The 21,415-nt window shown below is 55.2% G+C and overlaps 2 protein-coding genes across 3 annotated transcripts in view; one reads left to right on the top strand and one right to left on the bottom strand.

Annotated features, from left to right (window-relative positions):
* The first annotated feature begins 947 nt into the window (after nucleotides 1–947).
* Nucleotides 948–21,397, top strand: MAP1A (microtubule associated protein 1A). Of its 2 annotated transcripts, XM_055088276.1 has the most exons (7): nucleotides 948–1,185; nucleotides 2,156–2,257; nucleotides 10,290–10,372; nucleotides 10,651–10,791; nucleotides 11,017–19,117; nucleotides 19,275–19,495; nucleotides 19,832–21,397. In XM_055088276.1, the coding sequence occupies exons 1-7, from the start codon at nucleotides 948–950 to the stop codon at nucleotides 19,985–19,987; spliced, it is 9,042 nt and encodes a 3,013-aa protein (XP_054944251.1). In that variant the 3' UTR covers nucleotides 19,988–21,397. The 2 variants fall into 2 exon arrangements, with proteins under 2 accessions (XP_054944251.1, XP_007114265.2); XM_007114203.3 differs by lacking the exons at nucleotides 948–1,185; nucleotides 2,156–2,257 and adding an exon at nucleotides 7,080–7,089.
* Nucleotides 9,189–21,415, bottom strand: part of PPIP5K1 (diphosphoinositol pentakisphosphate kinase 1) — a 61,416-nt gene continuing 49,189 nt past the window's right edge. The window contains exon 33 of the transcript XR_003681810.1: nucleotides 9,189–9,206. The gene's annotated coding sequence lies outside the window, so the exon portion shown is untranslated. The remainder of the gene's footprint in view (nucleotides 9,207–21,415) is intronic.

Raw genomic sequence — 21,415 nt, 5'->3', positions numbered from 1 at the left:
ACCACACCATTTTTACAAGGATGTTCCAGTCAGTCATAAAACAGTGCCAGCCTCCTCAGTCCTCTTTCACATCCCCTGGTTTTTCCTTTTGTTTTGCTTTGTTTTTAATTTTGGAAGGGCCAACCTCTTCACTGGTTCAAACACTGCCGCTTCTATTTTGAGAATTCCCTGGGGGAAGTAATACCATTGTCTCCCAAGGTTACCCAACTCACTGTGTCACATTACTTGCAGTTGGGTAGGTCTTTCCTGGGTTTTACTCAAACCCCCCTTGCTGCAGTCTGAGCTCATTGCACTCAGCAGAGATGGCGATAAGCCAACCACTATCTTCGGAAAAACAACTCACCAGGGACTCAGGGCCGGAAGGTCATTCTGTCCCTCCAATACTGCACAGCCTTCCAGAGCACACCCAGGGCCTGAGGCAATGAGGACAGAAACACCGAGGATGCAATGTAGGACCCTGGCAGGCAGTAACAGAAGGAAAAAAAAAAAAAAAAACTCCAGACAATGATAATACAGACACACCGACAAAGAACGATGCACCCAAACAAACTCAGAGGCAGAGAGGGACAAGATGGCTCCCCTCAGTTCGGGCGAGGCTGCGGAATTGCCAGACAGCACTTATTCGGGAAATATCCTAACTAGAAGCTTCTGGCTCCGAGGCAATAGACTCGCCCCTCCACCCTGCCCTCAGAGCCCCCATCCCTACTCAAGTCGGAGTGGGAGCTCCCTCTGGAATGGGGGCGAAGGGGGACAGCCACGCCCCCGCCCCCCAGGCACAGCGAAACCGCAGAGCTGGAGCACGCGTCCCCAGCCCGGCCCCTGCGGCGCCACTGGTCCACCCCCTGACAAGCAGCAGCCAATGAGCGGCTCCTGCCGCCGGCCTTTAAGAACCGCGCGCACTCTCCCTGCAGCGGCTGCTGCTGGCCTAGCACTCCAACGGAGTTTCCATGGAGACCGAGGCTGGGCCCTGGCGGCCTTTCGACGTTGCCATGGAGACAAGTCCCGGGCTAAGGCTCCGAAGCCCCGGCTCTCTGCCGGCTCAGAACCCCGCGGAGCCGCTGTGCGAGGCCGGAGCCGCGGTGGCGGCGGCACGCTGGGACCTGCGGAAACACTCTTTGCTCATCGTGATCGGCGATATTGGTACAGAGAATCAGCTGAGGGCCGTTAGGGCCCACCTTGAGCAAGGTGAGCTTGCTGTCCTGGCTGCGCTCAGGACATCCAACATCCCGTGCTTCTCTGCCATGTGCATCCTCCATCCCTAGCGTGCACTTCCTGAGATCTGTGCACCCCGTTAATCTGAATCATCAGCCCCTGTCACCTGCATCTTCTGTGTCACGCGTTCATATCCTCCCAAGCTGCCAACATCTCACATCTCCATCCTTCCCGCACACCCCATGGCGTTCGCAATCTCCCTGAGGCAGGGGGGAGCGTGGGGGAGGGGGGAGCTGGGCAGTGCCTGGGTGGGGGGCCCTCTGGTTACACCCCTCTCTCCCGCAGTGTCTTGGGCCAGAGGTCCTGAAAGTCGTCACCATCCCATGGAGAGTCCATGTCCCTACCTTAGTTTCTTCTTTAGGGTGTCTGAACAGGAACAGGGTGCGTTTTGAATGCTGCAGACAAATCTCAAATATCCCAGTGCCAGCGGCCAACCTGAGAGAGTGACCTTCGTGGCTACAAGCTCCTCAGTCCTTCACTGCCTGTGGCGCAGTGCTGCAGAGCCACCTGCGGGTGGAAGCATGCCGCGGGGGAGTGGAGGCAAGGAGGGGGCCACAGAAGGAGAGTGTAGAATCCTACTTACCTGTATGGGGAAGGCAGTCCCTAGTATCTGGGAATGGGCCCTAGAATCTGGGAATGGGTGTCACTTCTATCACAATTGGGCAACTGCGCAAGAAAATTCCTACATACAAACTCGTTAATGACCAAATTTAGCCTAAACTCTGCACTTCTCCCTCTGGCCCAGCAAAGCCCAAGAAAGGCACAGGATGGGAGCTAGACATAGGCACTAGCCACATTTCTTAAAGACATCAGTGAGGCTGATCATGGCAGCAGTCCTTATCCCCTCCCTCTCCTTACCCCTTCTGTGAGCTTGGAAATGCTCCCACAAGTCCAATCCTTCTGACCTTATCTAGGTCCCTCTTTGTTTCTTTTTCTCTCACAGGGATTCTCTCCTGGAACATTGATTTATCATCCATTGACTTGAACCAACAATTGAGACTCTTCATTACCCGGCACCTAGCTCACTTCTCCTCAGAGGTCAAAGGTTAGGACCAGTGTCATTTGTCTCAGTCCTTTGGGTGAGGGCTGGTCACAGAAGAGCAGAAGTCCACTCTCCCTGGCAGAACTGGCCTTGTGGGAAGTTTGGGTCAGGGAGGAGGGAGGGACTCCTGAGGGGAAAGTTGTAAAGCTCCTTAGCTATCCCCACATACCCAGTACACTTCGTAGACAGATGGTATGATGGTGGAAGAAGCCTGGAGAACGTAATTTCTACTTGAGAAGAGGGTGGTTTATGGACAGCCACTGACGTGCAGTAAGGGAATGTGGTACCTCTTGAGTGATCAGTCATCTCCCAAGTAAAAATCCCTTTTTTTTTTGTTTGCTCCCCTTTCTGTATGCCCTGGCCTCCTTGCTTCCCTTTGCAGAGACCCTTGAACCTCCCACTCACCTTCCCAGATCCTTGCTTAGCACTTTCCCTCAGGCTGCACAGCCTATCCTCCAGCTTTCAGGGTTTCTGGCTCCTCCTTTGGCTCAGTCAAGAGATGTCCAGAGCAGAGCAGAAACCTTGTACCAAAGGCTGATGAGCACCATGAAATCCAGAGTGGAAGCAGGGTTTCCTGGATTTACTGCTGCAAGAACTAGTCATACTTTGAGGTTTGGCACTGAGATCAAAGTTCACAGGATGCAGCTTCCCATTCTGCTATGCAGGAGAAATGGTCAGGAATTTGTGAAAATAATATTTTAGGAGTTATTTTTCCACGACAATATCTGTGGGGAGACTGCAGAAAGCCCTACACCCCATTATAAAAGTGCTGGGCATCTGCTCATGTTATTGGTAAATGTTGACAAACCAATTCATACACCAGTGTCTTTACGGCATATAAATCCACCCAACTCAACAGTCACTGCCATCAAATGACTGAATTCATATCTTATACAGATAATTCTCAATTATCTAGCATAATAGATAGTCACTTCCCTTCTTTTCCTGCTCCTCCTGCTAACTGCCACATGGTTGGTCATTTCCCTGATCACCTACTCCTCTGCTGCTCCTGGAGAGAGAAGACATGGTTAATATGACTAATGCTCCATTATCTTAGGAATATGTGCAGCATTTTTAAACTGTGAGGCTGGCATCTTCTTGATGTGACTGGCTTCCTATGAAGGTAACCAGTCACTGTTTTGAGACTGCCTTCTGTTTAGTATTACTCATTTCATGGCTTCCTCCATTAGCTCTAATAATTTGAAAATCAACAGTTTTACCACTTTATTAATCCTAGGAGCTTTGGTGCAAGGCTGGATAAAGGGACGGCAGCATGAAATTAATGACTGAACTGAAGTTTGGGGAGTGTCTGCTGATGTTAATAATTCACATTGAATTCTCCAACCTTGTCCTTTTGAACACGGATGTAAGAGTAGGATGCCTTCTGGAATGATGTAAGAATGAACAGAACTTAAACCAAAACACCTAGCCATTCTTCAGATTAAGATTTGGGGATGCTTGGGAAAACACTTACAGGGAGATGCATAGTTACTCTCAGGGACCTCTCAGAAACAAGCACTGATATACAAGCACTTACTAGATCTTTTCAAGCAAAGAGTTTTACCATGGTGTCCTCAAGGGGCTTAGGGCCATTATACCCAAGATCAGGGCTTACTTTTGAGTTTTTTTAGGTTTGGACATTTTCATGGTGGCCTGTGTATGTCCCTGGAGAATAGTGGAGAATTTCCTGGAAAACCCCACAAGGCCCAAGACAGCCACAGCCCCCACCCCTGCTGGCTCCTCTTTCAGCTGTCCCTGCAAACAACAGCCCAGAGCAGCTGCAGACACTTCCCCTCCCTTCAGCCTCCATTAGTGGGGAGGCAGAGGGAACCAGGCTGCTGGGATGGGCTCGATGGAATATGCTAGTACCTTATGATTTAATCCTTTCTGCCCACCCCATAGGCTGGGCCACCATCCCTCTCACCTCTCCTCAAGCCCTGGGCCAAAATGTTGAAAAGGAAGACAAAAATTTATCTTGCTATGATAGGGAGAGTGTAATCATTCCTGCCACTACCCCCCTACACACACAAGGAGACCCTTTGATGGAGCATCAGTGGCCCAGCTCCTTCTAGTGGTCAAATGTGGTAAAGGCTTTCTGAGGTGAATTTGCACCACTTTTGTCTCCAGTGGTGACTTGGAGCCTTCCTTTCTAACTCCTGCAAAAAAATCTGGAGCTTCGAAGCATTTTAAAACAAACCCAGAAACGATTAGAACAGTGGGAAACTGAGCTTAAATAACACTGTAATACTACTTCTACTATTGGGCACATATAAGAAAGGAAGAGGGCTTCATAATTTATAATTCATGATGGATATTCTAGGACTAAAAAAACACAGGCTGAAGGACCAGTTTGGAAGACTTCTGTCTGACTCTGCGTCACTACTGATGCACTCACTCAGGAAATGTTAGTTCCTTTACTTCTGCAAACATGAAGACTATTCTGAATGAATACAACAGCTCATTGGCCCCTAGAACTGGGTTTTGTATTGCTGTCAGAAATGGGAAAGGAGGGACATGAAGAGTATTTTAAGTCCCTTCCTGCAGGCACCTCCCAGGCACCTGGGTTTACCTGGGAGCTAAGTTACTCTAGAGTTGAGATTCTGGTTTAGGATTTCCCTGATCACCTAGGTGACCTCTCATAAATCTTCCACAAAAGGGAGACAGACTTCCAGTGGTATTTGTGCATTGCAGGTTTAGGATTCTAGGAATGAAGGACTTTTTCATCTTTTATGTCATTCACTCCTCATAGCATTATTGGAGGATGGTACTAATATTACACTCATTTTATAATTCAGGAAGCAAGCTTTCAGAGGGCTTAAGTGGCTTGTTGAAAAGCATGATTAGTAAAATGGTAGAGAGGGGTCTCAAATCCAGGACTTGCGGTCTCACTTTGTGTCTGAGCTCAGGCCTCCCTCTCATCTTTGGCGTCTCACCATTTCATTGCAGCAGAGCCAAGGAACACAGCGGGTGGAGGTGTGGTTGTGGTGGGTGGCTGTTCAGAGGGTGAGGGCTGAAGGAAAACTCCACTGTGAGTTGGAACCTTGCCCAGGGTGTGGCCCTTGGGGGTAACAGCTGAGAATAAGGGTGGGCTCTGCGTTGGGCTGAGAAATGTTATTTTGTTCTCAAGCTACATGTCTACTCAAGTTTCCCTCTTTGCACACTCCAGAAAGCTCCAGAAAGCAGGGAGGAGATGGAAGGTTTGAGGTGGGAGGAAATAAGAACTATGAAGTTGCAGAAAGGAGGTGTTTCCCCTTTGTGACGTTGGGAACTCAGCCTGGTTTGTGTTGTATATCTCTGTAGCTGGCCTCCTCTATCCAAGTGGGGCTGTTGCCATGTTGCTGCTTTGCATCCCCGGATCTCAGCAAGGATTCTTCCCCCTCTGGAGTCCCCCTCCCCCCCACTTGCACTGGTGACTCAGCTCCTCCTCTCCTCTGGTGGCAGTTTAGGGGGGATGGGGATGCTAAGAGCATAGACTATTTTGGCTTCTCAGACCTTCAAAAGCTGCTCTTGGCAGCCAGGGGCAAGGGTGGGGCTGGTGCTGGGCTAAGAGTGGCTGGATGTCATTGTGAGGAAGGCAATAGGAATCGGCCAGGACTGGGGAGGGATGACGGAAGGGAAGAGGGCAGGGAAGGACTATGTGGGAACATGAGCATTGCCCTGCTGGAACTAAGTGCTGGAGCTCTCCAGGTCCTCTCTTTGAGTCCTAGAGCACGTGTCACCAAATCTGAGACAGGGGTAGAGACTAAGGGAAACAGGGCCAATATTAGAAGGATTAAGATCCTATAAAATGGCGACATCAAAGAGACATAGCAAAGTGCAGAGACAAGGAGAACAGGGACCCAACACCCTACAAAGTCATTACAAGATCTTTTCAGTCCAAAGAGTACTTTCTGTGACATTTAATAATTGGCCTAGAGTAAGAAAATCTTGTACGCCTGGGGCCCTGGTGATCTTCCTTCATCCCTTTAACTATTTCACTGAAAGGCAGAAAGTGCCCTGAATCTTCAGAAAATACCTCTTCATACCCAATGACCAAGAATCCCAAGTATCAGTGCCTGTGTGGTTGCTGTGCTGTGCTGCATCAGCACAGAATTGTATGCGGTCTTAGGGCCCCTGTGCCCCACCCCCGATGGGCTAGAGATGGACTAAGGACCATGTGTCCACTCCAGAATTTCAAACTACCCTCCAACCTAAAATGAGACTTATTTCTGCACTCCCACCCCATTTCTACAGCTGTGGCTCAGAAGCCAGCAGAGCTCAGCGCAACTCCCTCCCTTCAGTCGTCCCCAGCCTTCTCAAGTAGTCCCCCCTCACTCCTACCCCATGCTTTCAGGCCCCCAGCCTCTTTGTCTCCTGCTCCTCCAGGGATTGAAGGTCACTCCTTGAGTCTGAGGGGAGAGGCAGCAGATGGTTCTGGAGAGAAGGGGGAGGGCCCAAGCAGCCCATACCTCCTACGTCCCCCCAGTGTGTAGCACAGGGCTTTGGTCTTTTGGCTGTTGCTAAAAGAATATTTCTTAACTAAGCGGGGTTGGGGGAGAAGGGCCCTGTGGGCCATTGGAGACCACCCTGGCTCTGAGCTGCTGGACAACTCCTCAGCTCCCAGCCAGGCAGAAGCACCAGATCACTGATATTGTGAAGGCAAAGAAACAGTTAAGTCTCCAGTGCCTCGTCATGGACCGGCCCCTCTTCCCCGCCCTGGCGCCGCCCTCACCATCAAGCGCCCCCCCCCCCCTCCCCGCCCCACTCCCACCCCTAGTGCCGCAGACTCTTCCCCGAAGCTGCCGGCTGAGGCCGGAGCCACAGCCTCGATGAGGGTCTCTCTCCCACACCCCAGGGTAAGAACCGAACTGAACCAAAGGGCTTGGCGTGGGGCACGGGGGATGCTGTGATAGGGAGGTGGGATGCGGGTAATGGGAAGGGAGTTGATACCTAATCTGGTGTGTCTGGAACTAGCCCAGCGGGGGTGGGCAGGGTGGGGGAACAGAGAGAGGAGATGAACTGGCTGTGGGGCCAGCCTGGACCCAGAACCAGGCGGAGGCCAACGGGGCCGGGACCGTGACAGGCCACCTCGCGGGCTGAGCTGGGCTGAGCTGAGCTGGGAGCCAGCCGCCTAGGGGCAGCCGCAGAGGGTGGTGTCACTGGCTCTGCCCCGAGGCCTGGGGCTCTGGTGGCGTTTGGGGGCTCTGTCTTTGGTGGGGGCAGAAGAATCTGAGGAAAAGGCGGATGTTATGGGAAAGCACCTGATGGGAGGGTCTCTGGGCGTCAGCGGCTAGATTGCTCAGCTGCTCCTATGCTGGGGGGGTGAACGGGACTGCGAGTTTTTGCCAAGTATGGGAAGGTGGGGACACTATGGAAAAGAAGGAAGGAAAGGGTCATTAAGACGTGGCATGCGCCTCCTCACAGACCAACCTATTTGCAGCGTGCTCCCCACACCCATTCCCTGCGACGAGCTTGAAACTTGGGCCGCGAGCCCCCCTTTCTGGCTCCCTCCGGGGATGGAGAGGCTGCTCCGGAGATTGAGAGCATTCCCTCCCCAGCAGCTGCCCCGCATTCCCCGTCCTGTCAACCCCACAGGTTCCCAGTCACGGGCCCCCCCCACCTCATCTCTGCTTCCCTTCCCAAGATGGGGGCTCTGAACAGAGAAGCCAGTTCCTTCTCCCTCTCTGCGTCTCCCCTCCCCGCCCCCCGTGTAGAGGCAGCCAAGAAAATGACTTGTCATGCTGGTGGGGGTGGGGGGGTGGGGGCGGAGCTGGAGCCTGAGCTCAGCGCGCACACTCACACTCGCTCACACACTGCGGCAGACTGCAGCTGCCCGGGGGCCCCCCCCTCCCCGGCCGCCTCCCTGCGGAGACACCTGCCCTCCCGCCCGCTCAGCCTCAGCACCCGCAGCCCACCCCCAGCCCCATCTCTGGCAAAGGGACGGGCCCCTGCCTCACCAGGTGTCCTCTCCGAAGAAGGAGGGAAAACAAGTCAATTGCCTTCAGTGGGATTGCCGGGGTCGGGGGGGAGGGGGGCGGGGAGGTGCGTAGAAGAGAGAAACAGGGCTTTTCCCCAGGCCTGAAAAGGAGGAGCACAAGGGGTAAACCATCTAGTCGCCAGCCAGTCACAACCGGAGAGCACATGGGTGAGGGGTAGGGTCTTGCGCCAAGGCAAGTACTGGGATCAGAGAAGGCTAGTGGTTATAAGCCAGTCTAGGGGACTGCAGAGGATGGTAGACTGGGGAAGGAGGGTAGTAGATAGAAAGCAAATCCATCCGTACCCCAGGTCTTTCTCTTTCTGGCCCTCCTAGCTCAAATGTGTGACCTTGTGTGTTCGTGGTGTGTGTGGCGGGTGGGTGTGGGGGGAGAGGAACTGCCCTTCTAAGTTAAACTGCTTAGAGCTAGCCTAGGGCCGGCCGCTCCCCAAACCATGGTGTATCCCTCATCGCTCACCTGCCCAAGCCCTGCCCGTGCGTGTCTCTGAGGTGCTTCTCATCCTCTGAACTGACCTCAAAGTGTCCATCAACTCCCAAGTTAATAGAAGAGAATGCTTGAACTCCTCATGGGCCCCACCTACCCTGTGCGGGGCTTGGTCTTCTGACACCATCCCTAGTTCATTTCCCCCGCAGCTGCAACTGCAGCCCAGTGCTGCCAGATCTGCCCGATCCTGGCACCATCGCTCTTCCACTTAACAAAGGCCCTGGCCCCAGGGTCCTCTTGTCTGAGCCCCAGAAAGAGGAGAGAGCGCTGGGTCACAGAAGAGGGTCTGGGGGACAGGTTATGTGTCCTCCCACCAATATCCTCCAGACAGCCCACTCCCCAGACCATCTGTTCAACTCCGTGTTTGTAAGGTAACTCCACTGTGTGCTGCAGTTGGTAAGGGCAGGAACGGGATGGCAGCATCCTTCTTCAGGATCTCCTGTCTCACCTGGCACTTTTTTTCTTTGCTGCATTGCTTGGTGTTTCATGTGAGCCTGGATAAGGGAAGTAGAGAGGGGATTTGATGGTGTATTATGTTCCTCCATAGCCTGGGGAATACTCTGAACCTCTCCTGCCTTATCTGTTTCTTGTTTGTGAATCCCAGACTCCCCTCTCCATGACAGAAGGCCCACAGGAGAGGTGCAAGGATGACAGGAGAAACTGTTTGAAAGGGATGGGTTGTGGGGAGTAGTGAACCAGGTCTTTCTGGAGCCTAGGGACATGAAGGTGAGGTGGGAGGGGGAGCTGTGAAACCTTTGGTGGTGGAAACAGTATGATTGTGTCCATGTTTGTGAGTGCAGGCTCGGCCTCTGAGGAACCAGAGCACAGAACAAGAGGTCCTATTTCTCCTCTGCATTGTAACCAACCCCCAAGGGTTTAGATAGCGTAGACTTCTCTGAGTCTTTTGGAATGGGACTTCTGGCCTTGGATGGGGGTTTGAAAGGAGGATGAGGAGTCTGTACTCACTGCACAGAAGCGCCCATCTCCTTATTTCCAGGCGCTCTGGCAAGAAAGCCCAGGGCAGAGGCAAGCTAGTGAGGACAGAGCTGAGTGAGGATCATCCTCCGAGAGGCCCTCCCTTCAGCTGAGCCGCCCCCCCCCAGCCCCGTCCCCAGGCTGCAGCCGGGGCTTAGTGCTTGAGAGGGACAGACAGGGACAAAAGGTTCTTGTCTCCAGGGCAGTCTGAGGCGGGAGTTCCAGGCAGAGGGGGTGGCAGATGAAGGGAGGGAGAAGACAGCAGTGCTTGAGAGGGACAGACAGGGACAAAAGGTTCTTGTCTCTAGGGCAGTCTGAGGCGGGAGTTCCAGGCAGAGGGGGTGGCAGATGAAGGGAGGGAGAAGACAGCCATTGTGGGAGAGGGGAGGAGGAAACCCTGAAAGGGAAGGGCTGCAGGAGCCAGTCCCTAGACCTTACTCAGCAGTAGCCAGAGCGGCAGGATCTCAGGATAAGCAGGCTTCTCTTTCCCCTAAGCCCCATTTTCTGACAGCGCATTCTTTCCTCTCCTGCCCTACACAATGCCTCTCCATTTTAGTCTATACCCACTTCCTTCAGTACAAATTCCTGCATCTCTCCCTCAGGCCAGAGGACCCTCTGCCACCAGAGTGAGATCCTAGAGACCATCGTCCTGGTAAACCCCAGTGCCGACAGCATCAGCTCCGAGGTAAGGCCAGGGCCTGTGCTTTGCCACGAGGGCCTGCCGAAAGTGCCGTAACCCACCCTTGCCAGTGCTACTGCTGTAAGGCCAGGAATTCCCAGACTTGGCTTTGAGCCATCCTCTCTCTGCCATCTAAGCTGCCTCACAATCCCAGCCCCATCCTGGAGGTGCTGTGGGGCTACCAGTGGGGAGCGTGTCCTTGCAGAACTGAGGGGGACCAGGAACATTCTGTGCCCTTCCCTGGGCTTCCTCTCTCTGTGACCAGTCCTCTCCTTCCACTCTAGGTTCACCACCTCCTTAGCAGCCCATCAGCTCACAAACTACTGATCTTGAGTGGGCAAAGTTTAGAGCCTGGGGGAGACCTCATCCTACAGAGTGGCACCTACGCCTATCAAAACTTTGCCCAGGTCCTTCACAACCCAGAGGTAAGTTCTATGTCTGAGTGTCTAGGAGGAACAGAACATGGGGTAGGACTAGAGCTGTGGGGAGGGATCCAAGGAAGGGAAAATCCCACATTCCTTGACCACCAGGGATGCTGGCAGAATGGTAGAAGATCACCTCAGAGAGAGATGGAGATTAGCAGATTGAGTCTGAGTTGGGTTCCGATAACCCCAATGACCTGATCAGCCTTCTATCTCCCCTTCATCTAGATTGCCCAATTGCTCAGCAATAGAGACCCTGGGATCCAGGCTTTCCTCACTGTGTCCTGCTTAGGGGAAGGTGATTGGAGCCACCTGGGACTATCCAGTTCCCAAGAGACCCTGCACCTCCGGCTAAACCCTGAGCCCATGCTGCCCACCATGGATGGCGTGGCTGAGTTCTCCGAGTACGTCTCCGAGACCGTGGATGTGCCATCCCCCTTTGACCTGCTGGAGCCCCCCACCTCAGGGGGCTTCCTCAAGCTCTCCAAGCCATGCTGCTACATCTTCCCTGGCGGCCGCGGGGACTCTGCCCTCTTTGCCGTGAATGGTTTCAACATCCTGGTGGATGGTGGCTCTGATCGCAAGTCCTGCTTCTGGAAGCTGGTGCGGCACCTGGACCGCATTGACTCCGTGCTGCTCACACACATCGGGGCAGACAACCTGCCAGGCATCAATGGACTCCTGCAGCGCAAAGTGGCAGAACTGGAGGAGGAGCAGTCCCAGGGCTCTAGCAGCTACAGTGACTGGGTGAAGAACCTCATCTCCCCCGAGCTTGGAGTCGTCTTCTTCAACGTGCCCGATAAGCTGCGGCTGCCTGATGCCTCGCGGAAGGCCAAGCGCAGCATTGAGGAGGCCTGCCTCACTCTGCAGCACTTAAACCGCCTAGGCATCCAGGCCGAGCCCCTCTACCGTGTGGTCAGCAACACCATCGAGCCGCTGACCCTCTTCCACAAGATGGGTGTGGGCCGCCTGGACATGTACGTCCTCAACCCTGTCAAGGATAGCAAGGAGATGCAGTTCCTCATGCAAAAGTGGGCAGGCAACAGTAAAGCTAAGACAGGCATTGTGCTGGCTAATGGGAAGGAGGCTGAGATCTCGGTGCCCTACCTGACCTCCATCACTGCTCTGGTGGTCTGGCTACCAGCCAACCCCACTGAGAAGATTGTGCGCGTGCTTTTTCCAGGGAATGCTCCCCAGAACAAGATCTTGGAGGGCCTGGAAAAGCTTCGACACCTGGACTTCCTGCGCTACCCCGTGGCCACGCAGAAGGAGCTGGCCACTGGGGCTGTGCCTGCCAACCTCAAACCCAGCAAAATCAAACAGCGGGCTGATAGCAAGGAGAGCCTCAAGGCCACAACCAAGACAGCCGTGGGCAAGCTGGCCAAACGGGAGGAGGTGGCCGAAGAGGGAGCCAAGGAGGCCCGCTCAGAACTGGCCAAGGAGTTAGCCAAGACAGAGAAGAAGGTAAAGGAGTCATCTGAGAAGCCCCCAGAGAAGCCTGCCAAGCCTGAGAAGGTGAGGACAGAGTCGAGTGAGGCACTGAAGGCAGAGAAGCGAAAGCTGATCAAAGACAAGGTGGGGAAGAAGCACCTGAAAGAAAAGATATCAAAGCTGGAAGAGAAAAAAGACAAAGAGAAGAAAGAGATCAAGAAAGAGAGGAAGGACCTCAAGAAGGATGAAGGAAGGAAGGAAGAAAAGAAGGATGCCAAGAAGGAGGAGAAGAAGAAAGATACCAAACCTGAGGTCAAAAAGATTTCCAAGCCAGACCTGAAGCCCTTTACCCCTGAGGTACGTAAGACCCTCTACAAAGCCAAGGCCCCCGGCAGAGTCAAGATGGAGAAGAGCCGGGCTGCCCGTGGGGAGAAGGAGCTGTGCTCTGAGCCCCGGACACCCCCAGCCCAAAAGGGGGCTGCACCATTCCCAACAAGGGAGCTGGCCCTGTCTTCACCAGAGGATCTCACACAGGACTTCGAGGAGTTGAAGCGTGAGGAGACGGGGTTGCTGGCTGAACAAAGGGACACAGGACTAGGAGAGAAACCACTCCCCCCAGACACTGCAGAGGAGGGACTCCCAAGCACAGTGGCCCCGGGGGCACCACCCTCTGTCACAGGGCTGGAACCAGAAGAGCCTGTGATAAAGGAGAAAGAGGCTGTCCCAGACATCCCTGAGGAACAAGACAGCAAGGACAGAGGCCCAGACTCTGGGGCTGAAACAGAGAGAGAGCGAGCCCCCTGGGAGGAAAAGAAGGCAAAAGAATCAGAGGGGCTCCCCGACAGAACAGAAGCCAGAGAGGAAAGTGAACCTGAGGTAAAGGAGGACGTGATAGAGAAGGCCGAGTTAGAGGAAATGGAGGAGCTGCACCCTTCAGACGAGGAGGAAGAAGAAGAGACAAAGGCTGAGGGTTTTTACCAAAAACATATGCAAGAAGCCTTGAAGGTAACGCCAAGGGGCAGGGAGGCTCTCGGGGGCCAGGAACTAGGACTCCAAGGCAAGGCCCCTGAGAAGGAGACCTCGTCATTCCTAAGTAGCCTGGCCACCCCTGCAGGAGCCACTGAGCACGTCTCTTACATCCAGGACGAGACAATCCCTGGCTACTCCGAGACCGAGCAGACTATCTCAGATGAGGAGATACACGATGAGCCGGAGGAGCGCGCAGCTCCACCTAGATTTCCTACAGGTACCTATGACCTCCCTGGGCCTGAAGGTCCTGGCCCCTTTGAGGCTAGCCAGCCTGCAGACAATGCTGTTCCCACCACCCCCAGCAAAGGCTATGGAGCGCCAGAGTCGGAACTCACCTACCCCCCAAACATGGTGGCCGCCCCTCTGGCTGAAGAGGAGCATGTGTCCTCGGCCACCTCAATCACTGAGTGTGACAAGCTTTCTTCCTTTGCCACATCCGTGGCTGAGGACCAGTCTGTGGCTTCACTCACAGCTCCCCAGACAGAGGAGACAGGCAAGAGCTCCCTGCTGCTTGACACGGTTACAAGCATCCCCTCCTCCCACACGGAAGCCACTCAGGGCCTGGACTACGTGCCATCAGCTGGTACCATCTCACCCACCTCCTCACTGGAAGAAGACAAAGGTTTCAAATCACCACCCTGTGAGGAGTTCTCCGTGACTGGGGAGTCAGAGAAGAGAGGAGAGATTGTACGGAGAGGCTTGTCTGGAGAGAAAGCCGTGGAAGAGGAAGAGGAAGAGGAAGAGGAGGAGACCGCAAATGTACAGATGTCCGAGAAACTTCATGGTCAGTATGAACCCCTGATGTTTGCTGCCCCTGGGCACACCCTACATCCAGGGGAACCAGCCGTTGGAGAAGCGGAGGAGCGCTGCCTCAGCCCAGATGACAGCACAGTGAAGATGGCCTCTCCCCCACCATCTGGCCCACCCAGTGCCACCCACACGCCCTTTCATCAGTCCCCAGTGGAAGAAAAGTCTGAGCCCCAAGACTTTCAGGAAGCAGACTCCTGGGGAGATACTAAGCGTACACCAGGTGTGGGCAAGGAAGATGCTGCAGAAGGGACAGTCAAGCCAGGGCCTGAAGAGGGCACACCAGAGGAGGAGGGAAAGCTGCCTCCTCCCAGGAGCCCCCAGGCCCAGGAAGCACCCATCAGCATTGTTGGAGGACATGCAGGCTGTACCGTCCAACTGCTGCCAGAACAGGACAAAGCAATAGTCTTTGAGACCGTGGAGGCGGGAGAGCCCACAGGGCCGATTCTGGAAACAGAAGCCCTTCCCAGAGATTTGAGAACATCACACCAAGAACCTGGTGAACCTCAGAAAGATGAGGTGCTCCAGTTTCCTGACCGAGGCCTCTCCCCTGAAGAGGTGGAGTCCCTCTCTGTCCTCAGCGTGGTCTCCCCAGACATTGCCAACCAAGAAGCCATCCCTAGGTCTCCCTGTGTCCTGACAGAGCAGCACCTACACAAAGACCTTTGGCCACAGGTATCTCCAGAAGACACCCGGTCGCTTTCTCTCTCAGAAGAGAGTCCCAGCAAGGAGACCTCTCTGGATATCTCTTCTAAGCAGCTGTCTCCAGAAAGCCTTGGCACCCTCCAGTTTGGGGAACTAACCCTTGGAAAGGAAGAAAAAGGGCCTCTGATGCAGACTGAGGACACCTCTCACCGCCTAGCCCCTGTGTCTATTCCAGAAGCCCGTGCAACCACACTGTCACCTCCCACAGATGGGACCAGTGGATATGCTGCACAGGCAGACGTCACAGATGAGAGCCCTGACGGAAAATTACCTGCCAGCTCCTTCTCTCACTCTGCACTGTTGGGAGATGGGAAGCACTCACCTGGAATGATCACAAGCCCTGGTGAACACATTCTGACACCTGATAGCTCCCTCACCAAGAGTCCTGAGTCCTTGCCAAGCCCTGCCATGGAGGATATTGCCATGGAGTGGGGAGGTAAAGTTCCAGAGTTGAAAGACAGACCCCCAGAGAAGAAGGAGAAGGGACCTGAGCCAAAGGATGAAGTCCTACAGCAGAAGGACAAAAGTCTGGAGCAGAAGGGCACAGCCATCTATCGGAAAGATGAGGTTCTGAAAGAAAAGGACAAGGCTGTGGAACAGCAGGATAAGGCTTTGGAACAAAAAGGAAGAGACTCAGAACATAGGGACACAGCCCTGGAACAAAAGGACAAGGCCCTGGAAGGAAAAGACAAAGACTTAGAACCTAAAGACAGAGACTTAGAACCAAAAGACAAGACCTTGGAACAGGAGGACAAGGTCCCAGGAGAGAAAGATGAAATCTTAGAACAAAAAGTCAGAGACTCTGAACATAAAGACAAGGTTCCAGAGGACAAGGTTCCTGAACTGAAGGGCAAGGCCTTAGAACAGAAAGATGAAGCCCCTGAGCAGGACAAGGTCCCGGAACAGAAGGACAAGGCCTTAGAAAAGAAGGACCAGGCTTTAGAACAAAAATACTTGGCCCTAGAACAGAAGGGTGAAGCTCTGGAACAAAACATTAAGGCTGTTGAACAAAAAGACAAGATTCTGGAAGAGAAGGACAAAACTCAGGAGCAGGAGAGTCCTGTGCAGGAGGATAAAACCATGACACTAAAGGAGAAGATCCTAGAGGAAAAATCTCCAGAAAAAGTCGAGGCTGTGGGACAGAAGGAAGAAGCTCTGCTGGAGAAGACCAAAGCTCTGGGGCTGGAAGAGAGCCCAGTGCAGGAGGACAAGGCCCGGGAGCAGGATGAGAAGTACTGGAAGGAGCAGGACGTGGTCCAGGAGTGGCAAGAAACATCTCCAGCCAGAGGAGAGCCAGTTGGAGAACAGAAGGAGCCTGCCCGGACATGGGAGGACACATCTCCTGAGCAGGAGGACAGGTACTGGAGGGGCAGAGAGGATGTGGTCCTGGAACAGGACACATACTGGAGGGAGCTGAGCTGTGAGCGGAAGGTCTGGTTCCCTCATGAGCTGGGTGGCCAGGGGGCCCGGCCACGGTTCACAGAAGAGCGGGAGAGCACTTTCCTCGATGAGGGGCCGGATGATGAGCAGGAAGTGGCCCCCTTGGAGCATACACCCAAGAGTCCCTGGGCCTCAGACTTTAAGGGCTTCCAGGAGCCCTCACCACAGAAGGAGCTGGAGGTGGAGCGCTGGCTTGCTGAGTCACCAGTTGGGCTGCCACCAGAGGAAGAGGACAAGCTGACTCGCTCCCCTTTTGAGATCATCTCTCCTCCGGCCTCCCCGCCTGAGATGGTTGGACAGAGGGTTCCACCGGCCACAGAACAAGAGAGCCCTATCCCAGATCCTAAGCCCATGCCACCCATGAGGAATGAGCCCACCACCCCCTCATGGCTGGCTGACATCCCACCATGGGTACCCAAGGACAGACCCCTGCCCCCTGCACCTCTCTCCCCAGCTCCAGCTCCCCCAACACCTGCCCCACAGCCACTCACTCCTGCGCCCTTCTCTTGGGACACAGCCGAGTATGACAGTGTGGTGGCTGCAGTGCAGGATGGGGCAGCTGAGTTGGAAGGCGGGCCGTACTCCCCCCTAGGGAAGGACTACCGCAAGGCTGAAGGGGAAAGGGAAGAAGAAGGTGGGGTTGGGGTTCCTGACAGCAGCCCCCGCAGGTCAAAGGTCCCAGAGGCCAGCGAGAGCCATGCCTCTAAGGAGCCCGAGCAGGCCGAGCCAGAGCAGAGAGAGCCCACACCCTATCCCGATGAGCGAAGCTTCCAGTACGCAGACATCTATGAGCAGATGATGCTTACTGGGCTGGGCCCTGCATGCCCCACTAGAGAGCCTCCACTTGGAGCAGCTGGGGACTGGCCCCCACACATCTCCACCAAGGAGGAGGCTGCTGGCCGAAGCACATCTGCAGAGAAGGAGCTTTCGTCTCCTGTCTCACCCCATCGCCTCCAATTCGACACTCCAACCTTCAGCTATGCAGCTCTGGCGGGACCCACCGTACCCCCCAAGCAGGAGCCTGAGCCAGGGCCAAGCGTGGATCCCAGCCTCATCCCACCTGCAATACCCCCCCGTGCTCCTATCCCCCAGAGCAAAGGCCCAAGCCCCCCACTTAATGGTAACATCCTGAGCCGTAGCCCAGATAGGAGAACCCCATCCCCCAAGGAACCAGGCCGTGGTCACTGGGATGACAGCACGAGTGACTTGGAGCTGGAGAAGGGGGCTCGGGAGCAGCCTGAGAAAGAGGCCCAGTCCCCAAGTCCCCCGCAACCCATGCCTGCAGGCCCCTCCACCCTGTGGCCTGAAAGTGAGGCACATACCAGCCCTTCCTCGGACTCACACCTGGGTCCTACCCGACCCATCCTGGACTTCCCTGCATCAGCCTTTGGCTTCTCCTCATTGCAGCCAGCTCCTCCACAGCTGCCCTCTCCAGCGGAACCCCGCTCGGCACCCTGTGGGTCCCTTGCCTTCTCTGGTGACCGAGCTTTGGCTCTGGCTCCAGGGCCCCCCCCCAGAGCCCGGCATGATGAGTACCTAGAAGTAACCAAGGCCCCCAGCCTGGACTCTTCACTGCCCCAGCTCCCATCACCCAGCTCTCCTGGGGCCCCTCTCTCCAGTCTGCCGCGACCTGCCTCACCAGCCCTATCTGAAGGCTCCTCTTCTGAGGCCACCACACCTGTGATTTCGAGTGTGGCTGAGCGCTTCCCTCCCGGCCTGGAGGCTGCAGAACAAGGGTCTGTAGAGCTGGTCCCAGGAGTGGAACCAGCTGCCCACGGCCTCTGGGACCTCACTCCTCTGAGCCCAGCACCTCCAGCTTCACTGGACTTGGCCCCACCTCTGGCTCCAAGCCTGCATGGAGACATGGATGAGGGTACCCTGCCCTGCCGCCTGGAGTGCTCAGGGGCAGCCACCAAGAGGCCAAGCCCCTTGCAGGACCCCTCCAGGGATTGTGCCACCAATGGCCCAACTGAAACCAGCCCCAAGCCCCCAGGCCCTGCCCCAGCTGAGGCTGAGAAAGGAAAGGCTGAGGGCTGCCCGGCCTGGGAACGTGGGGCCTGGCCTGAGGGAGCCGAGAGGAGCTCCAGGCCTGACACGCTGCTCTACCCTGAGCAGCCACTGTGCCCTGGAGGGGCCTCTGGAGACCAACCTAGAAGTGTCTCCCCTGAGATGGAGGCTGGGCCCCAGGGATGTGCTGCTGAGCCCCGGCCCCATCGTGGGGAGCTCTCTCCATCCTTCCTGAACCCACCTCTGCCTCAATCTATGGATGACAGTGCCCTCTTAACTGAGGAAGCTCGGCTGGTAGGGAGAGGGGGGCGGCGTCGGGTGGGGGCTGCAGGGGCCACAGGGGGCCCCTGCCCTGTGGCAGATGAGACACCCCCGACGTCAGTCAGCGACTCGGGCTCCTCGCAGTCAGATTCTGACGTTCCACCAGAAACTGAGGAGTGTCCATCCATCACAGCTGAGGCAGCCCTCGACTCAGATGAAGATGGGGACTTCCTGCCTGTGGACAAAGCTGGTGGGTTTAGTGGGACTCACCATCCCAGGCCTGGCCATGACCCACCCCCTATCCCCCAGCCAGACCCTCGCCCATCCCCTCCCCGCCCTGACGTGTGCATGGCTGACCCCGAGGGGCTCAGCTCAGAGTCTGGAAGGGTAGAGAGGCTACGGGAGAAGGAGAAGACACAGGGGAGAGTCGGCCGCAGGGCCCCAGGCAGGGCCAAGCCAGCGTCTCCTGCCCAGCGTCTGGATCTTCGGGGAAAACGCTCACCCACCCCTGGTAAAGGGACTGCAGATCGAGCATCCCGGGTGCCACCCCGACCACGCAGCACTCCAAGCCAGGTCACCCCAGCAGAGGAAAAGGATGGGCACAGCCCCATGTCCAAAGGCCTAGTCAATGGACTCAAGGCGGGACCAAGTAAGTATAACATTGGAAAGTGGGAGAGATTGTGGTTTGGGGCTGGGTGTGGCTGGTCAAGGGCTCCAGTGGAAGAGAGGGAGGGTGGGAGGGAAGAAGACGGTTGCCAAAAGAGTTCTACTTTCCCTCTACAATGAGTCCTGTGTTGTCTCTACAGCGGCCTTGGGTTCCAAGGGCGGCTCTGGCCCCCCTGTATATGTGGATCTTGCCTATATCCCGAATCATTGCAGTGGCAAGACTGCTGACCTTGACTTCTTCCGACGAGTGCGTGCATCCTACTATGTGGTCAGTGGGAATGACCCTGCCAATGGCGAGCCGAGCCGGGCTGTGCTGGACGCCCTGCTGGAGGGCAAGGCCCAGTGGGGGGAGAATCTTCAGGTGAGTGGCAAGAAGCACCAAGGAGGTAGTCTGGTCAAACTTTACTCAGAGGCAGCGATGGAACACAGTCTCTATTTATAAAAGGACTGAGGGGCACTTCCCTGGCGGTCCAGGGGTTAAGACTCTGCGCTTCCACTGCAGGGGGCGCAGGTTCGAACCCTGGTCGGGGAACTGACATCCTGCATGTCGCCCAGCGTGGCCAAAAAAATAAATAAAACGTAATAAAATAAAAGGACTGAGCTCTTTCTACGGGAGTGGGACTACATCCTGGACCATCAGGTGCCCCATCCCCCGACTTCACATCCTCACCTCAGGCATGTCTTGTCTCCCACCTAGGTAACTCTGATCCCTACTCACGACACGGAGGCGACTCGTGAGTGGTACCAGCAGACTCATGAGCAGCAGCAACAACTGAACGTTCTGGTCCTGGCGAGCAGCAGCACCGTGGTCATGCAGGATGAGTCCTTCCCAGCCTGCAAGATTGAGTTCTGAAAGAACCACTCTCCCTTCCCCAAGGATCTGCTCCCACAACCCCCTTAGAGAATGTCTACTGCTGAGTCCTTTGGGGTTGAGGGACATGGGAGTTGAGGGGGGCGAGGGGGACAGGATGTCTCATGGGAACTTAGGCTGGGCTAAACGGGAGGGGTTGTCCCTCCCCTTCATCCATGCCTGAAAGGAGTCTCAAAACCAAAGGTAACAGGATTAGGACAGGGGGAGGGTGCAAAATTAGGATACAAGGTCATCTGATGCCTGAGAACCCTGGAGTGACACCCTCTCTTAGCACTGCCTAATGCTGGTGTTGGGTGGGGAGTGAGGATGGATCTCAGAGAGCAACCTCCTCCCTCATGGAGGGAGATCATATCCCCAACCCCAAGGACCTTTTTATCTTAATCTATGTATTTAGCATCCCAAGGAAGGATTTCCAGTAGTAATTTATGTGACCTGGGGGCAGGATACTGTCAGTGAGGTTGCCAGAGCTGCATCCTTTCCTCCATCTCCCATTCCCTTCCCCACCAGAGTCTGGGTCCCAGCAGGGGTCTGGGGGTACACTGCTGCTACACTGTCCCACTGCTTCCCTCCGTATCTGAATGTTTCAATCCAAAACTTGAAGCTCTTTTGACCAACAGATTGGTGAGAGAAGAAAGGAGCTTATCCTCCTGGCCCCTGCTTCATACCATTCACATCCCAGAGCTGTGCCCAGACCAGGCCTACTGGGCAGCACAAAGGATCAAGGAGAGCCCAGCCCCAGCCCAGACTTCTTCCAAGCTCCCTGACCTTATGAAGTCTTCACCCACCCATTCCAACTCTCCTGATCCCTTCTCATACCTGCTTGGCTTATCTGCATGTGGTCACCTGCTGTGGCCTGGTGTGTAATGGGTTAAAAAGCCACTGCCTGACATTCTAACATTTGACACCCCAGCAATGTGTGACTCCCCCAACATTCCACTATGCCATCCTGCAGCTGAAATGGGAACGCTGGCTGCTTTTCCAGCCCCAAACTCTTGGACAGAGGATCGGGGAGGTGGAGGCCGTGCCAGAGGACTTGGGGAAAATGAGAGGGAGGACGGAAAGAGGGAGAGGAAGCTGAGCTAGGTCTTAACTCCTACTGAGTGAGATGAAAACAGGCCGAAAATACCACCCCAGGAGAAGACCTCACCCCAAGCAAGCCAATAAGCAGCCCTGCCAGACTACTGCGGGACTGAGAAATCCAGACGCTCTTCAGGGCTCAGCTTCTCTGCCAAATGACTGTGTGGAAACCAAAACGAGACCGCCTGTGTTCTTCCTAGCTCCCACCCTCTCGTGCTGCTGTGCTCTGCTCTCCCCCCACCACGTCCCTGCTACAGTTCCCAGCTGCTGTAACGGAGCCACCTCCAACTCTAACAATAAATCAAGTTCATTACAGACGCTGTAGTGCTGCTT

This window comes from Physeter macrocephalus, chromosome 11 (assembly GCF_002837175.3).
Source record: "Physeter macrocephalus isolate SW-GA chromosome 11, ASM283717v5, whole genome shotgun sequence".
NCBI classification, from domain to species: domain Eukaryota; kingdom Metazoa; phylum Chordata; class Mammalia; order Artiodactyla; family Physeteridae; genus Physeter; species Physeter macrocephalus.
The sequence above is the reverse complement of the archived record's forward strand: the minus strand, read 5'-3'. Positions and strand labels throughout refer to the sequence as shown.

What these genes read in the sequence shown, in the direction of transcription:
- MAP1A (XM_055088276.1), top strand. Translation starts at nt 948, where the DNA reads ATGGAGACCGAGGCTGGGCCCTGGCGGCCTTTCGACGTTGCCATGGAG. An exon ending in CTTCTCCTCAGAGGTCAAAG is followed by an intron (nt 2,258 to 10,289) that starts GTTAGGACCAGT and finishes TCTCTCCCTCAG; the next exon opens with GCCAGAGGACCCTCTGCCAC. An exon ending in AGGTCCTTCACAACCCAGAG is followed by an intron (nt 10,792 to 11,016) that starts GTAAGTTCTATG and finishes CCCTTCATCTAG; the next exon opens with ATTGCCCAATTGCTCAGCAA.